The 18,048-nt window shown below is 40.1% G+C and overlaps 1 protein-coding gene across 2 annotated transcripts in view; it reads left to right on the forward strand.

Annotated features, from left to right (window-relative positions):
* The window catches only part of LOC148311677 (uncharacterized), a 35,782-nt gene extending 20,726 nt beyond the window's left edge, over positions 1-15,056 (forward strand). For both annotated transcript variants that reach the window (XM_088256201.1, XM_088256202.1), the window contains 11 exons: positions 123-234; positions 2,095-2,238; positions 3,537-3,669; positions 4,528-4,619; positions 5,917-6,135; positions 7,050-7,176; positions 8,638-8,799; positions 9,985-10,252; positions 11,418-11,588; positions 13,120-13,237; positions 14,116-15,056. In XM_088256201.1, the coding sequence (XP_088112327.1) occupies positions 123-234; positions 2,095-2,238; positions 3,537-3,669; positions 4,528-4,619; positions 5,917-6,135; positions 7,050-7,176; positions 8,638-8,799; positions 9,985-10,252; positions 11,418-11,588; positions 13,120-13,237; positions 14,116-14,275 (1,706 nt within the window). In that variant the 3' untranslated portion in view covers positions 14,276-15,056. The remainder of the gene's footprint in view (positions 1-122; positions 235-2,094; positions 2,239-3,536; positions 3,670-4,527; positions 4,620-5,916; positions 6,136-7,049; positions 7,177-8,637; positions 8,800-9,984; positions 10,253-11,417; positions 11,589-13,119; positions 13,238-14,115) is intronic.
* Positions 15,057-18,048: the final 2,992 nt, after the last annotated feature.

An 18,048-nucleotide genomic window follows, 5' to 3' on the forward strand; every position in this document is an offset into this window, starting at 1 on the left:
AGGCAAAGATCTTTTGCAAAGACAGAGTGGTGTGGGGTTCTATTCTCTCTGCCTACCTCTGCGGAGAAGCAGCGTGACGGTTGATTAGTTTCTTAATTTCGGTTATTACTTGGCTGTTCCAGGAATGCCGGTACAGACTGACACGATGCTCGCGTCTCTGACCTCACTGAGAGGGAACCTCACGCAAGCGAGCCGCGCTGAGGAGATTTCCAGGCGGAACGACGTCCATTTCAGGTCTTTTAACTTCTCCTTGGTACCATCACCTTACCCCTACTGTGGGACCATAAAACAGCAGGTCAGATAGTATATAGAAGGTGAGATAGCAGGTCAGATAGTATATAGGAGGTGAGATAGCAGGTCAGATAGTATACAGGAGGTGAGATAGCAGGTCAGATAGTATACAGGAGGTGAGATAGCAGGTCAGATAGTATACAGGAGGTGAGATAGCAGGTCAGATAGTATATAGGAGGTGAGATAGAAGGTCAGATAGTATATAGGAGGTGAGATAGCAGGTCAGATAGTATATAGGAGTGCTTATAACGGTGTTTGAAAATGATGCGGAATGTATCGAAACACGTGTCACAGTGGATTTTAAGAAATGTGGTATTTACTAAGTAAAACGTTAATTAAAAATGGATAGATTTTACCACAAAGTGACTGCTGAATCAATTGATGAAAGTATATAGGTCAGATAGCGTATAGACCCATATTTGGGGGGTAGTGATCATTTCAAATTGACAATAAAAAATAAAATAACAGTATGTAGTTTTTTCCAACATTTTGAGTGTGTCCAAATACTTGTTCACATGTGGACTATCTCCAATTATAGGAGTATAGACTTCCATATTCTTCTTCATCTTTGATGAGATGTCAAAAAAGCAAATATTGTCAATTTTCAGTTGTGCATGTTTTCAGAATGCCCAGATAATGTAATGGATGCCCAGATAATGTCCCATATTATGTTTTGACACCTCATCAAAGATGAAGAAGAATATGGAAGTCTGGGCATTCACGGAGCTGACGACCGTCATAGGCTGGTTTAACTGATCAAATTAAACCAGCCTATGATGGTCGTCAGGCCTGTAAATGCCGAGACTTTCATATTCTTCTTCATCTCTGATGAGATGTCAAAAAATCATATGAAAAATACTCCTGTAATTGGAGATAATCCAGATTTGTGAACAAGTATTTGGACACACTCAAAATGCTGTAAATATATTATCTGGTCAAATTATAAGCTAAAATAATAAAAATGAAAATTATATTTTCTGGCGTTTCTCATGTGTCTTATTATAATCCAGGATTCGGACCTCACAACTAATAAAAGAGTTTCTGCTCAATAAAAAGCTTATTTTCATCTCACCAATAGATGTCTCCAGTGAAGTTCTAGTGATTCAAGAACAATGTTTCAAAATTGGTTCATATTTATAGAACTTCCAAGAATTTGAGTAGTGTGGTTGTCAACAATGGGTAGAATTGGTGAATGTTACACGTGTGCAAAGTGATCACTTAAACCAGCCTATATTTGGATTTTTTCACTTTAATATTTGTTCAATATTACCCTGGACTGGTACCTGAAGCGGAAAGCTGATCACTTTTCCTTTGTGTATTTAACAATCAAGATAACACTGCTATCGAGATACAATGCAGTGCCCTATGCACCACCGGGTGCGGATGAGGGTTTGAAAAATGAATAAAAAGTTACAAATAAAAAATAAATAAATAAATAAAACCCTTATCCGCACCCCAATGGTGCACAGGGCACTGCGTCATATAAACGCAGTGTTATCTTGATCGTTTACACATGAAGGAAAGGTGATCAGCCCTCCGCTTCAAGTACCAGTCCAGGGTAGTATTGAATAAATATGACAGTGAAAAAATCACTAATATTTATTTTACCCCCCTTGAGAATCGAACCCGGGACCTCCAGAACGGTAGCCGAGCGTGCTGACCATTACACTACGGAGGCGGACAAAGTTAAAGTGACAAGTTAAAGTACAAATACTGGAGATAAAGTTACAATAACCGAGTTTAAAGAGGGAAGATATTGAGTTATATAGCTGTTATTGAGTATGATATGTTTTTTTTTTCCAGAACATCATCCCTGGCGATGATAACTCTCTCCACATACAACCCAGTAGCCAGTTCCCTTCACACAGCAGAGCTGGCTCAGGTTATGGATATTTATTTGCCGGCTAATTTCACCGTATCTCTCTCCGTAGCTGAAAAAACTTTCAGGTACGAATCTAGATTATAATCAATTTACATTTAAATTCTACAGGCCTTGCGTAGAGCTTAGAAATCTTATTCTTTATTTATTTAAATGTCCGCCTCCGTAGTGTAATGGTCAGCACGCTCGGCTACCGTTCCGAAGGTCCCGGGTTCGATTCCCAGAGGGGTAAAATAAATATAAGTGTTTTTTTCACTGTAATATTTATTCAATATTGCCCTGGACTGGTACCTTAAGCGGAGGGCCGATCACCTTTCCTTCATGTGTAAACGATCAAGATAACTCTGCGTTTATATGACGCAGTGCCCTATGCACCATTGGGGTGCGGATAAGGGTTTATTATTATTTATTTAAACTTCATGTACAGAAAATAAATAAGTACATTGGCGGGCTTATTGCTAAAAAGCAATATCTTCCAACCAACCAAAAACAGACTAGTGATATTGGTCAAACGTTTGATACTATATATAGCTGTTTGCAATCAGAGGGTAGATGGTACTTGAACATTTAAAAAAACATAAATTACAAATTAATGATAATAAGGAGGGCAAAGGAAGAAGGGAGTTTAGGGAAGGAGGTAGAGGAGGTTTGATGGACAGTTAGGGTTCTAATGATAGATAGTAATGTCTCGGACGTTTCTTGAAAAGTTTTTCTCGGTGTATATAATTTTCCCTGAAGCACAGAAGAGATCACCTTGCCTTAATTTAAGTAACGATCAAGATAACAACACTATATTAACGTCTTGTTTGAAGAACTCGTGTTTTAATGTCTTATTTGAAGAACTTGTATTTCAATGACGTGTTTGAAGAACTCGTATATTAACGTCTTGTTTGAAGAACTCGTGTTTTAATGTCTTATTTGAAGAACTTGTATTTCAATGACTTGTTTGAAGAACTCGTATATTAACGTCTTGTTTGAAGAACTCGTATTTTAATGTCTTATTTGAAGAACTTGTATTTCAATGACTTGTTTGAAGAACTCGTATATTAACGTCTTGTTTGAAGAACTCGTATTTTAATGTCTTATTTGAAGAACTTGTATTTCAATGACTTGTTTGAAGAACTCGTATATTAACATCTTGTTTGAAGAACTCGTATTTTAATGTCTTATTTGAAGAACTTGTATTTCAATGACTTGTTTGAAGAACTCGTATATTAACGTCTTGTTTTAAGAACTCGTATTTAATGTCTTATTTGAAGAACCCGTATATTAACAGCTTGTTTGGAGAACCTGTATATTACCAAATTGTTTGGAGAACCCGTATTTTGATTGGATCGCCATTGCATTTGATGTCCTGTGCCCCCAGGACGAGCTGGCTGCAGCCGCACGGCATCCTGGGTCCCGGGATGACGGCCTACTCCGCTGCCAAGGTCTTGTGGAGACCAGGCGACGGGCCCGTCCAGGAGTTGACCATAAAAGCCGAGGGAAAAACTGTCAAGGTAAGATATCGAGAAATGAATTTTTTGCCAGCTTTTCTTAGTGAGTATAATTTTAACTAACTAACTAACTAACTAACCATCACGCCGCTTCACCGCAGGGGTAGGCAGAGAGAATAGAACGCCACACCACTCTGTCTTTGCAAAAATTCTTCGCCTCTTCCACGTTCATGCATCTCCTCATACATACCCGCCGATTGTTACGACTCCTACCCTGACCACTTTCAAGTATTTGGCATATCTGATCGTGCCATGTTTTTCTCGGTATAATTTTATATATATTTTATATATCTATATATATATTTTCTCGGAATAATTTTTGTGGTAATATTTATTTAATATTGCCCTGGCTGGTCCCTGAAGCGCAGGAGTGATCACCTTACCTTTGTGTAAGTAACGGTCAAGATAACACTGCGTTTATATGGTGTAGTCCCCTATGCACCATTGGGGTGCGGATAAGGGTGTGAATTACATTCTTATATTTATTTAATATTACCTATTGGACTGGTCCCTGCAGTGTAGGAGTGATCACCATTTCTTTGTGTAAGGAACAATCAAAATAATACTCTGTCGATACGATGCAGTGCCCTATGCACCATTGGATGCAGATAAGGGTTAGAGACTGCATTTTATATAGTAAAACAACATCTCTTTTTTTGACATCTTAATATAGATGAAGAAGAATGTGGAAGTCTGGGTATTTACAGGGCTCATGACCAGTCATAGGTTGGTTAAGTGATCACTTTATATGCATGTGACATTCAATATTCTACCCATGATATTATGAACAAAGATTTGGACAACCCTCAAAGTGTTGCCATGTTTAGATGAGTGAGTAAAAATGACGTGTTTTTGTTGCAGGAGACTTCCGGCATGACCCTCCTGTGCGAAGACGCCACAGAACCCTTGGAATACATCTGGGAGGTTGTCAATTCGCACAGGTCCAACGCTGCGTAAGTGGATTTCCACGCAATATTACCAGTTGACGAGTCCATGGGTCATAGACGGCTAATATTTAACTTTTCACCCGGTGACTCATAGATTTTATGCACATTTAGCTCACAGAGTGTGACACCTTCAATAACACATATTTAAAATTTGGCACACAGTGTGTGACACCCATTTCAAAAGTTTGGCACATTTCACAAACAGTGACACCTTTGATAATCAAACATTTGGCACACAGTGTGTGACATCTTAAAAACCGCCTAACAAACGTTTGGAACACAGTGTGCGACACCTTCAATAAGGCCTATCGCAGTATGTGACACCATCAATAACACCTATCGCACATTTGGCACATGTGTGACACCTACAATAACACATCAAACGTTTGGCACACAGTGTGTGATATAAAAAAAGGCCTATCGCACACAGTATATGACACCTTCAATAAGGCCTATCGCACATTTGGCACACAGTGTGTGTCACCTTCGATAACACATCAAACATTTGGCACACACTGTGTGACACCGTCAATAAGACCTATCGCACATTTAGCACACAATGTGTGACACCTTCAATAACGCCTGTCGCACACAGTATATGACACAGTCAATAAGAACTATCACACATTTGGCATACAGTGTGTGACACCTTCAATAACGCATGAAATTTTTTTGGCACACAATATGTGACACCTCCAATAACTTATTTATTGTAACTGCAGACAGTTGGTAGAATTCCATATTGAATTGTTGGGTAATATATCCAAAATTAAACAAGGTTATTGGATTGAATTCTACATTTATTTATGTATATGTTAATATGTGATTCGTTTCCTCTTCTTAGGACATTATCAAACACTCAAACAGTCAAACATCAGAGTGTTTGATAATGTCCTAAGAAGAGGAAACGAATCACATATTAACATATACATAAATAAATGTAGAATTCAACCAAATAAACCTTGCTTAATTTTGGATATATTACCCAAGGTTATTAAGGATATTACAGGTCCCGGGTTCGATTCCCAGGGGGGGTCAAATAAATATAAGTGATTTTTTCACTGTAATATTTATTCAATATTACCCTGGACTGGTACCTGAAGCGGAGGGCTGATCACCTTTCCTTCATGTGTAAACAATCAAAATAACACTGCGTTTATATGAAGCAGTGCCCTATGCACCATTGGGGTGCGGATAAGGGTTTTTATATATTATATATTACCCAACACCTCCAATAACGCCTACCATACGTTTGGCACACAGTGAGTGACACTTTCGATAACACCTTGCCGTATGCTTCCAGCGCTGTGCCCTGGAGCAAGCCTCTGCTGGTGCTGCTGCACGCGCTGGCGCTGGCCACCGTGCCCGCCGAGGGGGCGTGCTCCCTCTCGCTCGCGGCCACGCCACCCGAGCCGCGCCCCCCCGGGGAGGGGGGCGCGGAGCCAGTCAGGACAGACACGGAGCTGCAGGTGGTGCCGGCCGCTTCCAACAGGATACACTTCAAGACCAAGCTAGTGAGAAGGTATCGATGAATGAAAGGAATCAACTCTTTACCCGAGGTCGGCACACAGTATGTGCCGGCTGGCTAATGCAAGACGTGCGTTCGGCACACAGCGAGTGTTTTTGCCTAGAATTTTCACTCATGAATTACATGAAATTATAGTAACTTTAAACATAAAGAGTAAATCCACTCACAAGTAGGCATAGGCTATGAAACTTATAATGTTGAAGCCTGAGTAGGGACATGATAAACGGTGTTGCATAAGCCGTAGCTAGATTTCAGAGTCACTTGGACGTTAGGTAATTCAAAAAAAAAAAAAGGCACACAGTTTGTGCCCGATTTTTACCAGACTCTCGGTTGAAGTCTGCTATGATTTCCGGCTCATTCTCCATGCGATGGCATGGATGCATATCTGGGGAAACTATCTCCAAGAAAAGTATGTGAGAGGGAGATGATCCAAGGTAAGGAGATATTATGATGGACAGTTAGGGTTCCGAGGATAGAAAGTAACCAGAAGGTACACAGAGAAAGCGTATTCTTGGTGTGGAGATGTTATCTATTTTAAAATCATTTTTATCAGTTTTAAAAATTAAAATAAAGAAAAATAATGATAATTTAAAATGAAGAATGTCTGCCTCTGTAGTGTAATGGTCAGCACGCTCGGCTACCATACTGGAGGTTCCAGGTTCGATTCTATGGGGAGGGGGTCAAATAAGTATAAGTGATTTTTTTACTCTTATATTTATTCAATATCACCCTGGACTGGCACCTGAAGCGGAGGGCTCATCACCTTTCCTTAATGTGTTAACGATCAAGATAACACTTTGTTTATATAATGCAGTGCCCTATGCACCATTGGGGTGCGGATAAGGGTTTGATGGGTTTGAAAATAAAGAAAAATGTATATATTTTGATTATTTTTGCTTTTTTTCCAGTAAAGAAAAAGACGGCTCCGTCATCTTCAGGCTGAATTCTACGTACCTCATTGAGCTGGACGAAGATCGGGCAAGAGTCTCCGCCAAATACTTGGGACTCTTCCTGCCCGACGCCCCGGAGTGGAAGGTGAGCTCCTGTATGCAGATTGGATCACCCAATATCGGTTTTATTTCATTGATCAACTTGAAAACTAACCGACTGTTATATTACAAAGGTTGTGGAAGATAATCAGTAATAAAACACCATTATTTTTTGACATCTCACCAAGAAGTATATGGAGGTCTGAGCATTTACGGGGCTGACGACCGTCATGGGCTGGTTTAAGTGATCAAATTAAATTAAAAAGCTTCTTCATCTTACCAATAGATGTCTCTAGTGAAATTCTAAGAAGTACAATATTTCGAAATTGTATCATTTATATAGAATTTCCAATAATTTGAGTAGTGTGGTTGTCAATAATGGGTAGAATTGTGTGAATGTTACAGGTGTGTAAAGTGAACACTTAAAAACCAGCCTATGACGGTCGTCAGCCCCGTAAATGCCCAGACTTCCATATTCTTCTTCATCTTTGATGGAATGTCAAAAAATATTATAAATAGATTAGTACTATTACTATGTTGAGACATCTGTAAGTATATTTAATATGGTTATAGCTATTTGCTATAACCATATCGTGGCGCAGTGGTCAGCGCGTTTGGCTACCGTGCTGGAGGTCCCGGGTTCGATTCCCAGAAGGGTCAAAATAAATATGGCCGATTTTCACTCTCATATTTATTTAATATCACCCTGGACTGGTACAAGAAGCGCAGGGCCGATCACCTTGCCTTCATGTAATCTACGATCGAGATAACACTGCGTCGCTACGATGCAGTGCCCTATGCACCATTGGGTGCGGATAAGGGTAAGAAGAATTTGCTTTGTTATTCTGGCTTGTTTCTTTGCGGCGCGTTGCCGTTATGTTTTGTGGAGTTGGTGACCAGAGTAAAAATGAAAGAAAGTACTTACAGTGGGTTCCTTTATTAAAATAAATGAAAATTTACAACATATAATAATAAAATAATAAAACCCTTATCCGCACCCCAATGGTGCATAGGGCACTGCGTCATATAAACGCAGTGTCATCTTGATGGTTTACACATGAAGGAAAGGTGATCAGCCCTCCGCTTCAGGTACCAGTCCAGGGTAATATTGAATAAATATGACAGTGAAAAAATCACTTATATTTATTTTACCCCCCTTGGGAATCAAACCCGGGACCTCCAGAACGGTAGCCGAGCGTGCTGACCATTACACTACGGAGGCGGATTACAACATATACTGGAATCAAATAATGACGAATTTATAATATATGGAGTCACAAAAATGAAGTTAAAATCTAGTTAAAGCGTCTTTTCTAGTCAACGATCGAAGCAGCTCTGGCGGCTTTTGAGTTCTCTCGCTTCAGAGTAGGGTCGCTCGGAAATCTTCGGTTTAGTTCGTATCGAAAGGCTTCCATACAGCTTACGTCAGCGTGGCAAGCCAACTGTGTTACCACATGGTAATCTGTGATCAATATTCAGTATATTAAGGTTACTGGTTTCTTGGCAGGTCTGCCTGGAGCTGGAGTCCAAGCGGTCGCCCATGGAGGTGCGGCTGGGGGCCGTGTACGGGAGCAGCGCGGGCCCCACCGCCTGCCCGGCCGACTCGGAGCTCGGGCTGTTCCTGGAGGAGGTCGAGGACGAGTACCGACTCACGGTCTCCGCCAAAAACGTAAGTCGCAGCTGGGTCAGTCAGCGGGGTGGTCTTGGTGACCTGTCCGGACTTAGGGTAGCCCTGAGTATTGGATTGGGAGGATGCAAGGGAGCTTGTGGCTGACAGAAGCCTGGAGACTGGTTTATGGACTCCACATACTCCCGTAAAGGGAGCAAATACGGTTTAAAAATATATTAATATATACACGTCTAAATCATTGCCTCGGTAGTGTAATGGTCAGCACGCTCGGCTACCGTTCTGGAGGTCCCGGGTTCGATTCCCAGGGGGGGTCAAATAAATAAATGTGATTTTCTCACTTTAATATTGATTCAATATTACCCTGGACTGGTACCTGAAGCGGAGGGCTGATCACCTTTCCTTTGTGTGTTAACGATCAAGATTACACTGTGTTTATATAATGCAGTGCCCTATGCACCATTGGGGTGTAGATAAGGGTTTGAATTGAATTCATATGTGTATGTATGTATTTACATATCCATGTTCAAATATGACATAAATGCATATTTAGCAGGAATCCATTACGTCTTTTATTTATTTTGTTTATTCTTAATTTAAAATTATTTTCCACTACATGACATAAATTAAAATACAAAAAAATGTGAATAAAATACAAATTCTTCTTCTTCTCCGTCTTATTCCGCATTGTTGTGACCCTTGCAGAAGCAATGACTCTTATCCCTTGACTGCGCTGCACGTAGCGCTCCAACCACCGAGGTGCCTGCTGCTGCTTTAATTTGATCGGTCCATCGTGTGGGGATCTTCCTCTCCCTCTCTTTCCCTCCAGGCTACCGATCACAACTAGTCGTTCCAGGCTATCCTCGTTGCCACGCGCAACGTGTCCAAAGAACTGGAGAATCCGTCGGGTAGAAACATTGGCCAGAGTCAAGCCATCCAAGCGTAGTTCCTGGCGAATGGACTCATTGGTGCGTCTAGCTGTCCATGGAATTCGGAGCATGCACCTCCAACACCACATTTTTCTCCTTTCTGCTGCTTTTATGGTCCATGTTTCAGCAGCATAGAGAAAAATGGAGTGGACCAAGCTCCTGACAAGCTTCATCTTGGTGTTGTTACTCTAAAAATATAAATATAAATACAAAAAAAGATCCCACAAAGGCATGGTCTTTCAATGCATTTCACGAGTAGGGCAAGTGCTCACTACCCCTATCGCCATTCTCCCCCCAGGTCCCGCCCAGAGTGTCCTCCCTGTCGGCCGACCTCTCGGCGGTGCTGGAGGCCTGGCGGCTGGTGGGCGGGCGCCAGGGCTCCGCGGCGGCCGCGGCGGCCGTGGCGCGCGTGCTGGGGGAGGCGCGGGGGGGGCGCGCCAACGCGACGGCGGCGCTGCGGCGCGGCGAGGGCGGCGGGGAGGCCGCGCAGGCGCTCGCCGCCGCCAGCTCGTGGCTCGTCGGCCCACCCGGGGAGATGAAGATACTGGCGCAACTGGGCATCATCCGTGAGTAACTTTCACATCAATATCTTCTACTCGGTTGAGTGGAGTTAGTTTACTCCACTCAACTACCATGCTACAATGCTGGAGGTTGCAGGTTCGATTTGCAAGAGGTTAAAATAACATTAGTGATTTTTCAGACTAATATTTATTTATTTTGAGAAATAAAAAGACTTTGTTTTTTGATCCACTCACATTTTTACTAAAATCAACTAGTTTCAGCAACAACTTGTTGCCTCTTCAGGGTTTAATTTATGACTAATTGCATAAATTAAACCCTGAAGAGGGCAACAGGTTGTTGCCGAAACTAGTTGGTTGTTAATAAAAATGTGAGTGGATCAAAACACTAAGTCTTTTTATTTCTCAAAATAGTATATCAATATGATCCACAAAGTTAATACTTTCAATCTTCAAAATATTTATTTAACCTAGAAAGATCGTCTTTTCTTCATGTGTTAATGATCAAATAGCACTGTGTTTATATGATGCAGTGCCCTATGCACCATATGCAGAAGACGCAACTAGCTATCTGACCATCATACTGTAAATCTATATCATTAAATATATGAATATCATTTTAATGTATGAATATTGCTGAATGTATGAATATCATATATTATACAAATTTCATGAAATATACGAATATCATTGAAAATATATGTATTTCATTGAATATATTAATATCGTTAAATATATATGTATTTCATTGAATATATGAATACCATTAAATTTTTACTATAAAATTTATGTAATATAACCTGAAGCCTTCGTAGTGTAATGGTCAGCACGCGCGGCTACCGTACTGGAGGTCCGAGGTCCAATTCCCGGTAAGGAATTAAAATAAATATAAGTGATTTTTTCACTGCAATATTTGTTCAATATTGCCTTGGACCTACATACCTGAAGCGGAGGGCTGATCACCTTTCCTTCATGTGTCAACAATCAAGATAACACTGCGTTTATGTGATGCAGTGCCCTATGCACCATTGGGTGCGGATAACGGTTAACATTGATCATAAAAATACATGGATATCATTGGATATATAAATACATGAATATTATTTAATATATGAAAATATCACTGCATTTCCACTGTAGAATGTATGTAATGTAACCCTGGATAGGTGCCTGAAGCGCAGGACTGGTCTAATTGGAGTAAATTTGTTTCCAGGTGAGTGTCGAGTAACACCATCCCACATTGTGAACCTTAGAGGAGAGGAGCATGCCCTGCGAGGGAACAACTGCACTCTTCTTCTGCTGGGAGACTGCACCAGCACTCCCCACTTCGCCATCTTCCTGCTTCCTGTCGCCAGCGGACTCCGGATACGCTTCTACACCGGAGGTATGTACAGTGTAAGGGGGTCAGACTACTCCCCGAGTGGTAGAACAGTGTACGGTAGATGTACCTGCAGTCGGAATGGGTGCAGAGTGTAAGGGAGCACTGCCCGCAGAATGGAGGTCAGACTACTCCCTGAATGGTAGAACAGTGTACGGTAGATGTACCTGCAGTGCAGAGTGTAAGGGAGCACTGCCCGCAGAATGGAGGTCAGACTACTCCCTGAATGGTAGAACAGTGTACGGTAGATGTACCTGCGGTCGGAATGGGTGCAGAGTGTAAGGGAGTACTGCCCGCAGAATGGAGGTCAGACTACTCCCTGAATGGTAGAACAGTGTACGGTAGATGTACCTGCAGTGCAGAGTGTAAGGGAGCACTGCCCGCAGAATGGAGGTCAGACTACTCCCTGAATGGTAGAACAGTGTACGGTAGATGTACCTGCAGTGCAGAGTGTAAGGGAGCACTGCCCGCAGAATGGAGGTCAGACTACTCCCTGAATGGTAGAACAGTGTACGGTAGATGTACCTGCAGTGCAGAGTGTAAGGGAGTACTGCCCGCAGAATGGAGGTCAGACTACTCCCTGAATGGTAGAACAGTGTACGGTAGATGTACCTGCAGTCGGAATGGGTGCAGAGTGTAAGGGAGCACTGCCCGCAGAATGGAGGTCAGACTACTCCCTGAATGGTAGAACAGTGTACGGTAGATGTACCTGCAGTGCAGAGTGTAAGGGAGCACTGCCCGCAGAATGGAGGTCAGACTACTCCCTGAATGGTAGAACAGTGTACGGTAGATGTACCTGCAGTGCAGAGTGTAAGGGAGCACTGCCCGCAGAATGGAGGTCAGACTACTCCCTGAATGGTAGAACAGTGTACGGTAGATGTACCTGCAGTGCAGAGTGTAAGGGAGCACTGCCCGCAGAATGGAGGTCAGACTACTCCCTGAATGGTAGAACAGTGTACGGTAGATGTACCTGCAGTGCAGAGTGTAAGGGAGCACTGCCCGCAGAATGGAGGTCAGACTACTCCCTGAATGGTAGAACAGTGTACGGTAGATGTACCTGCAGTGCAGAGTGTAAGGGAGCACTGCCCGCAGAATGGAGGTCAGACTACTCCCTGAATGGTAGAACAGTGTACGGTAGATGTACCCGCAGTCGGAATGGGTGCAGAGTGTAAGGGAGCACTGCCCGCAGAATGGAGGTCAGACTACTCCCTGAATGGTAGAACAGTGTACGGTAGATGTACCTGCAGTGCAGAGTGTAAGGGAGCACTGCCCGCAGAATGGAGGTCAGACTACTCCCTGAATGGTAGAACAGTGTACGGTAGATGTACCTGCAGTGCAGAGTGTAAGGGAGCACTGCCCGCAGAATGGAGGTCAGACTACTCCCTGAATGGTAGAACAGTGTACGGTAGATGTACCTGCAGTGCAGAGTGTAAGGGAGCACTGCCCGCAGAATGGAGGTCAGACTACTCCCTGAATGAACAGTGTATGGTAGAAGGATGTCACACTACTCCCTGAATGTCACATTTTTACTTTCCAGGTAACTACGCGGATATAGACACGTCAGGTGAAGATATCGAAGTATCTGTCAATGATGAAAAGATGAATTGGAAACCCTTATACCAATTCCCTCCTGAAGAACAATTCTATGACTTCAAGTAAGTTTTTAAATTTTAAATAAATAAATAAAAATAAGAAACAGCTCCTACCCCCTCTTCAACCTTCAACGTCCCGAGGACACAACTCTACAATTTTGAATTAGCTTCACGTACGGTGTTTGAAAATGTGCAGAATGCGTGGAAACACAGTAGATTTTAAGAAAAAGTGGTATTTACTAATATAATAATAATAAAACCCTTATCCGCACCCCAATGGTGCATAGGGCACTGCGTCATATAAACGCAGTGTTATCATGATCGTTTTACACATGAAGGAAAGGTGATCAGCCCTCCGCTTCAGGTACCAGTCCAGGGTAATATTGAATAAATATGACAGTAAATATATATATATTTTACCCCCCTTGGGAATCGAGCCCGGGACCTCCAGAACGGTAGCCGAGCGTGCTGACCATCACACTACGGAGGCGGACTAAAATAGGGTATTTACTAAGCAAAACTTAAATTGAAAATAATAATAATGATTTTAGCTTTATATAAATAAGAGGACCGTAACAATTTCACTTCAGTCTACAGTTGACCTGATGATGGAGTGATTATTCCGAAACTGATAGTTACAAAGTGGTATTACGCAAAGTGACTGATGAATGATGAGGAGAGTGTCAGTCTAACTTAGTTTTAATGCCGAAGTGACAATACAGTGATACTTATCACTGTATTTTGATGAAGTATCACTGTATTGTCACTTCGGCATTGGGCACAAATCGTATTAAAATGACTACTTTGAGGGGGCACATTGTCTTTGAAAAATGGCCATAAATTTCAAAATTTTAAAATTTAAAACAATTTTTCCCTCCCTCATCAGTATTGGAGGGATTTCTGGAAGGCACCCTCACTCATGAGCGTTTCTTGTGTTCCAGGATCTCCGAGCTGAACAGCTCTGTGTACCTGGACAGCAAGCTGGGCGCCCTGAGTCTCCGAGTGTTCAAGGACCAAGCCGTGGTGCAGCTGCCGGCCACGCAGCTCGATCGCGGCTGCGGCAAGTGCATGAGCGACCGCCAACACTTCACCAAGTGCTAGCTCGCCGGCAATTGGCGAAAATCCACGTCTAGAAGACTTGTTACCTCATCAGGGACTTTCCAGTGAATTTTCCAATGAAGTCCGGGTAGTCTGAGTGGAGAGAGAGGGGTGCTAGTGCCAATTCTCTCTTTCTCTCAGCATATCAACAAAAAAAATTAGTAAACAAACGATTTGACAAAAAAAACATTTAAAAAAATTGTATAAGTACAAATTCGCGTAATTAGAGCCCTGCGTAGTTCAGCTAACGTTTTTCAGGCGTTTTAAATTTTTCGCGGGTATTTTTGTCTGCCTCTGTACTGTAATGGTCAGCACGCTCGGCTACCGTTCTGGGGGTCCCGGGTTCGATTCCCAAGGGGGGTAAAATAAATATAAGTGATTTTTTCACTGTAATATTTATTCAATATTACCCTGGACTGGTACCTGAAGCGGAGGGCTGATCACCTTTCCTTCATGTGTAAACGATTAAGATAACACTGCGTTAATATGACACAGTGCCCTATGCACCATTGGGGTGCGGATAAGGGTTTTTATTATTTATTATTATTTTTTTCTACTCTTTTTCATCTCTATTTTTTTCCCAACATCCGATATTTTTTTAATGAAAATTACAGCCCCAATTGCAAAGAAATGTTTCCCCTCTGTTTATCTATATTTATTTGTCTGTTTTATTTACGTTTTTATTCATATTTTTCGTTTCGAAGTGAGATTTTATGGTCGCAATATCTCTCTGGGAACTTGCGTTAAAGTTCATGAATTTCCGGTTTCGGCGGCCATTTTGAATGTCAATCTGACTAACTAGTTATAAGTATTATTTTTTGACATCTCATCAAAGATGAAAAAGAATATGGAAGTCTGGGCATTTACGGGGCTTACGACCGTCATAGGCTGGTTTAAGTGATCACTTTACACACGTGTAACATTCACCAATTCTACCCATTATTGACAACCACACTACTCAAATTCTTGGAAGTTCTATATATATGAACCAATTTAGAAACCTTGTTCATGAATCACTAAAACTTCACTAGAGACATCTATTGGTGAGATGTAAAGAAGCTTTTTTTTTTATTCTTTAATATTCTTCTTCATCTTTGATGAGATGTCAAAAAATAATATGAAAGTAACTCCTGTAATTGGAGATAATCCAGATTTTGTGAACAAGTATTTGGACACACTCAAAATGCTGTAGTTATAAGTATATGTATGAGTGCATTAGCGCGACCGCTGCCGAGCCAGGGAAGCAATATTTCACCAGAGACCAAGTAATTTTTCTTGATAAATATTTTCCATAAGTAAAATCAAACCCCGTATAGTTATAGGAAAATATGTTTCCTACAAGGAACTTTTCCTATAACGAATTAACTACGTTATACGAGGCTCCATCGTAATTGTAAATTTTAGTGAATAAAAACACAATTAAATGTTGAATATTATTTTTATCCTGAATTAACAATATTGAATATATATATGTAACATTAAAATAAATCATTTATCTTTATATATATATATGAGAATACATTTTGAGTTTTCTTACGACTATACAAAATTTTACAGACAGAACGAGTTATTACACAGTATCTTAAAATAATAAGTCAACTCCATTCAAATAAAAGTGAAATCTGTTCAAATAAATATCAACTCCGTTTAAATAAGCGAACTCCACTCAAATACAAGTTGACTCCATTCAAATAATATGTCAATTCCATAAAAATAACAGTCAACTCAATTAAAATAAAAGTCAACCCCATTTGAATAAGTAAACTCCACTCAAAAAAAGACATATTTGAATAAGTAAACTCCACTAAACAAAAAAAGACATATTTAAATAAGTGAACCCCACTGAAATGAAAGACAAATCCATTTGGATAAGTCAACTCCACTCAAATGAAAGACAACTCCATTTCAATGAGTGAACTCCGCTTAAATAATAGGTCGACTCCATTCAAATAAAATACAAATGAACTCCATTGAAATAAAAAGTCAATTCCGTTTGAATAAAAGACAAACCCATTGAAATAATATTCAACTCAATTCGAATAAGTCAACTCCGTTAAAATAAAAGTCAACTCCGTTAAAATAATAAGTCTACTCAAATAATAATAAGTCTATTCAAATAATAATACAAATACATAAAAATATTGGCATTTTTCTCAACAAAAAATACAAAAGGGGGTATTTTGATATCGTTTTTTATTTTTATATAAACAATAGAGGAAAAAAATATTTCAATAGAATAGAATGTACACAGTGATTGATTTGATATTTAAATTAAATAAAATACGACTCTAAAAAACATTATTCCACGTGTCTACGTTCAATGCGAAACACACAACAGGCATATTTCAGTGTCGGGACATTTTGCATGTCTCAACAGAGACGAAGATATTATTTTCATCACTTCGGACACTGGATTATTCACCCTACGGATGAGATGTCAATTTAAACGTGTCCCAACTTTTGATATGAAACACATGAAGTGTATAAAGTGATCACTCAAACCAGCCGAATGACAGGTCCTAAGCCCTGGGACGCTCAGACTTCCGTCTTTTTTCATTGACAAAAAAAAGGAAAGAACGATACATGTTCATCATATATAAATTTGATCTTTAAAGAGACGAAGATTTTCCCAAGCAGGGAATATGCTATATAAGTCTGGGCGGCTTATATTTACAAATCTTAACGACTCGTATCGGCTGATTTAAGTGATCACTTTATACACTTGTACAACATTCACCATTCTGCCCGTGATCGATCATTTAGTTATGTTGACTATTGGAATGATACAATGAAAGACTTGTACGAATGATATTCACAAAAATTTAATAAAAAAAACATTGTCTCTGTTAAGAGATCACTGTAGTTAGTTACTACGCTACTTTATTTTAAATGTTTCTTGAGAAAATATGCTTTTAAAATAGTCAGTAACAAAAAAATGACATATCGCTCACTCCTTTCAAGAACGTCATAAATCAAAAAACTTGATTTTTCAGGAGAACGTTATAAAGTTCAAAAATATAATACAATGTATTAAAAATAAATATCAAGCCACTTATTGAACTTTTTACTGTGCAACAGATCTTTTTAGGTAAAACCTGAAGGTTTTTTCTCCATTTGAAAAATATTTATTATATTTTTAAAAAATAATTAAACAATACCTTTTCATCAAAATGCAAAAACAAAATTTTCTGCCCTGTAGCGGGTAAATATCAAATTTTAAAAATGCCTCTTTTGCCGGGATATAGTACATTTTCTGGGCATTCCGAAAACATGCCCAACTCAAAATTGACGATTTTTGATTTATGACGTTCTTGAAGGGAGTGAGCGATATTTGAGAGGTCAATTCCAAAAAAAAAAAAACAATTTTGAAGGAAAAACACTAAACTAGAAAAATTACATATTAAACTAAGAAATAGTCGTTTTAAAAGTAACTTACGAAATACGTTTTATAACAGTTATTTTTTTATATTTTTATTTATCACTTTTTTAGTAGATTATCGCACCAAAATATACCGGGAGGACACTCCCGTCGTAAAAACTCACACGGAAACGGTTACGCGTTGTACGATGCAAATTCTCTTCGTAAACCACGCGTTAAAAATTTTAAACACGCATTTACATCGCAATGTTTAATTTTATTCTCAACTGACGAGTTACATGTTACAAGTTATATGTTATAAGTTAAATGTCTCAATCGAAATGTTACAAGTCACAAGCCACTGGTTACAAGATACATGTTACAAGTAGCAAGTTACAAGTTACATGTAACAAATAAT

Source organism: Brachycentrus maculatus, unplaced genomic scaffold, assembly GCF_059751285.1.
Source record: "Brachycentrus maculatus isolate JH-2025_06_01 unplaced genomic scaffold, ASM5975128v1 h1tg000059l, whole genome shotgun sequence".
NCBI classification, from domain to species: Eukaryota; Metazoa; Arthropoda; class Insecta; order Trichoptera; family Brachycentridae; genus Brachycentrus; species Brachycentrus maculatus.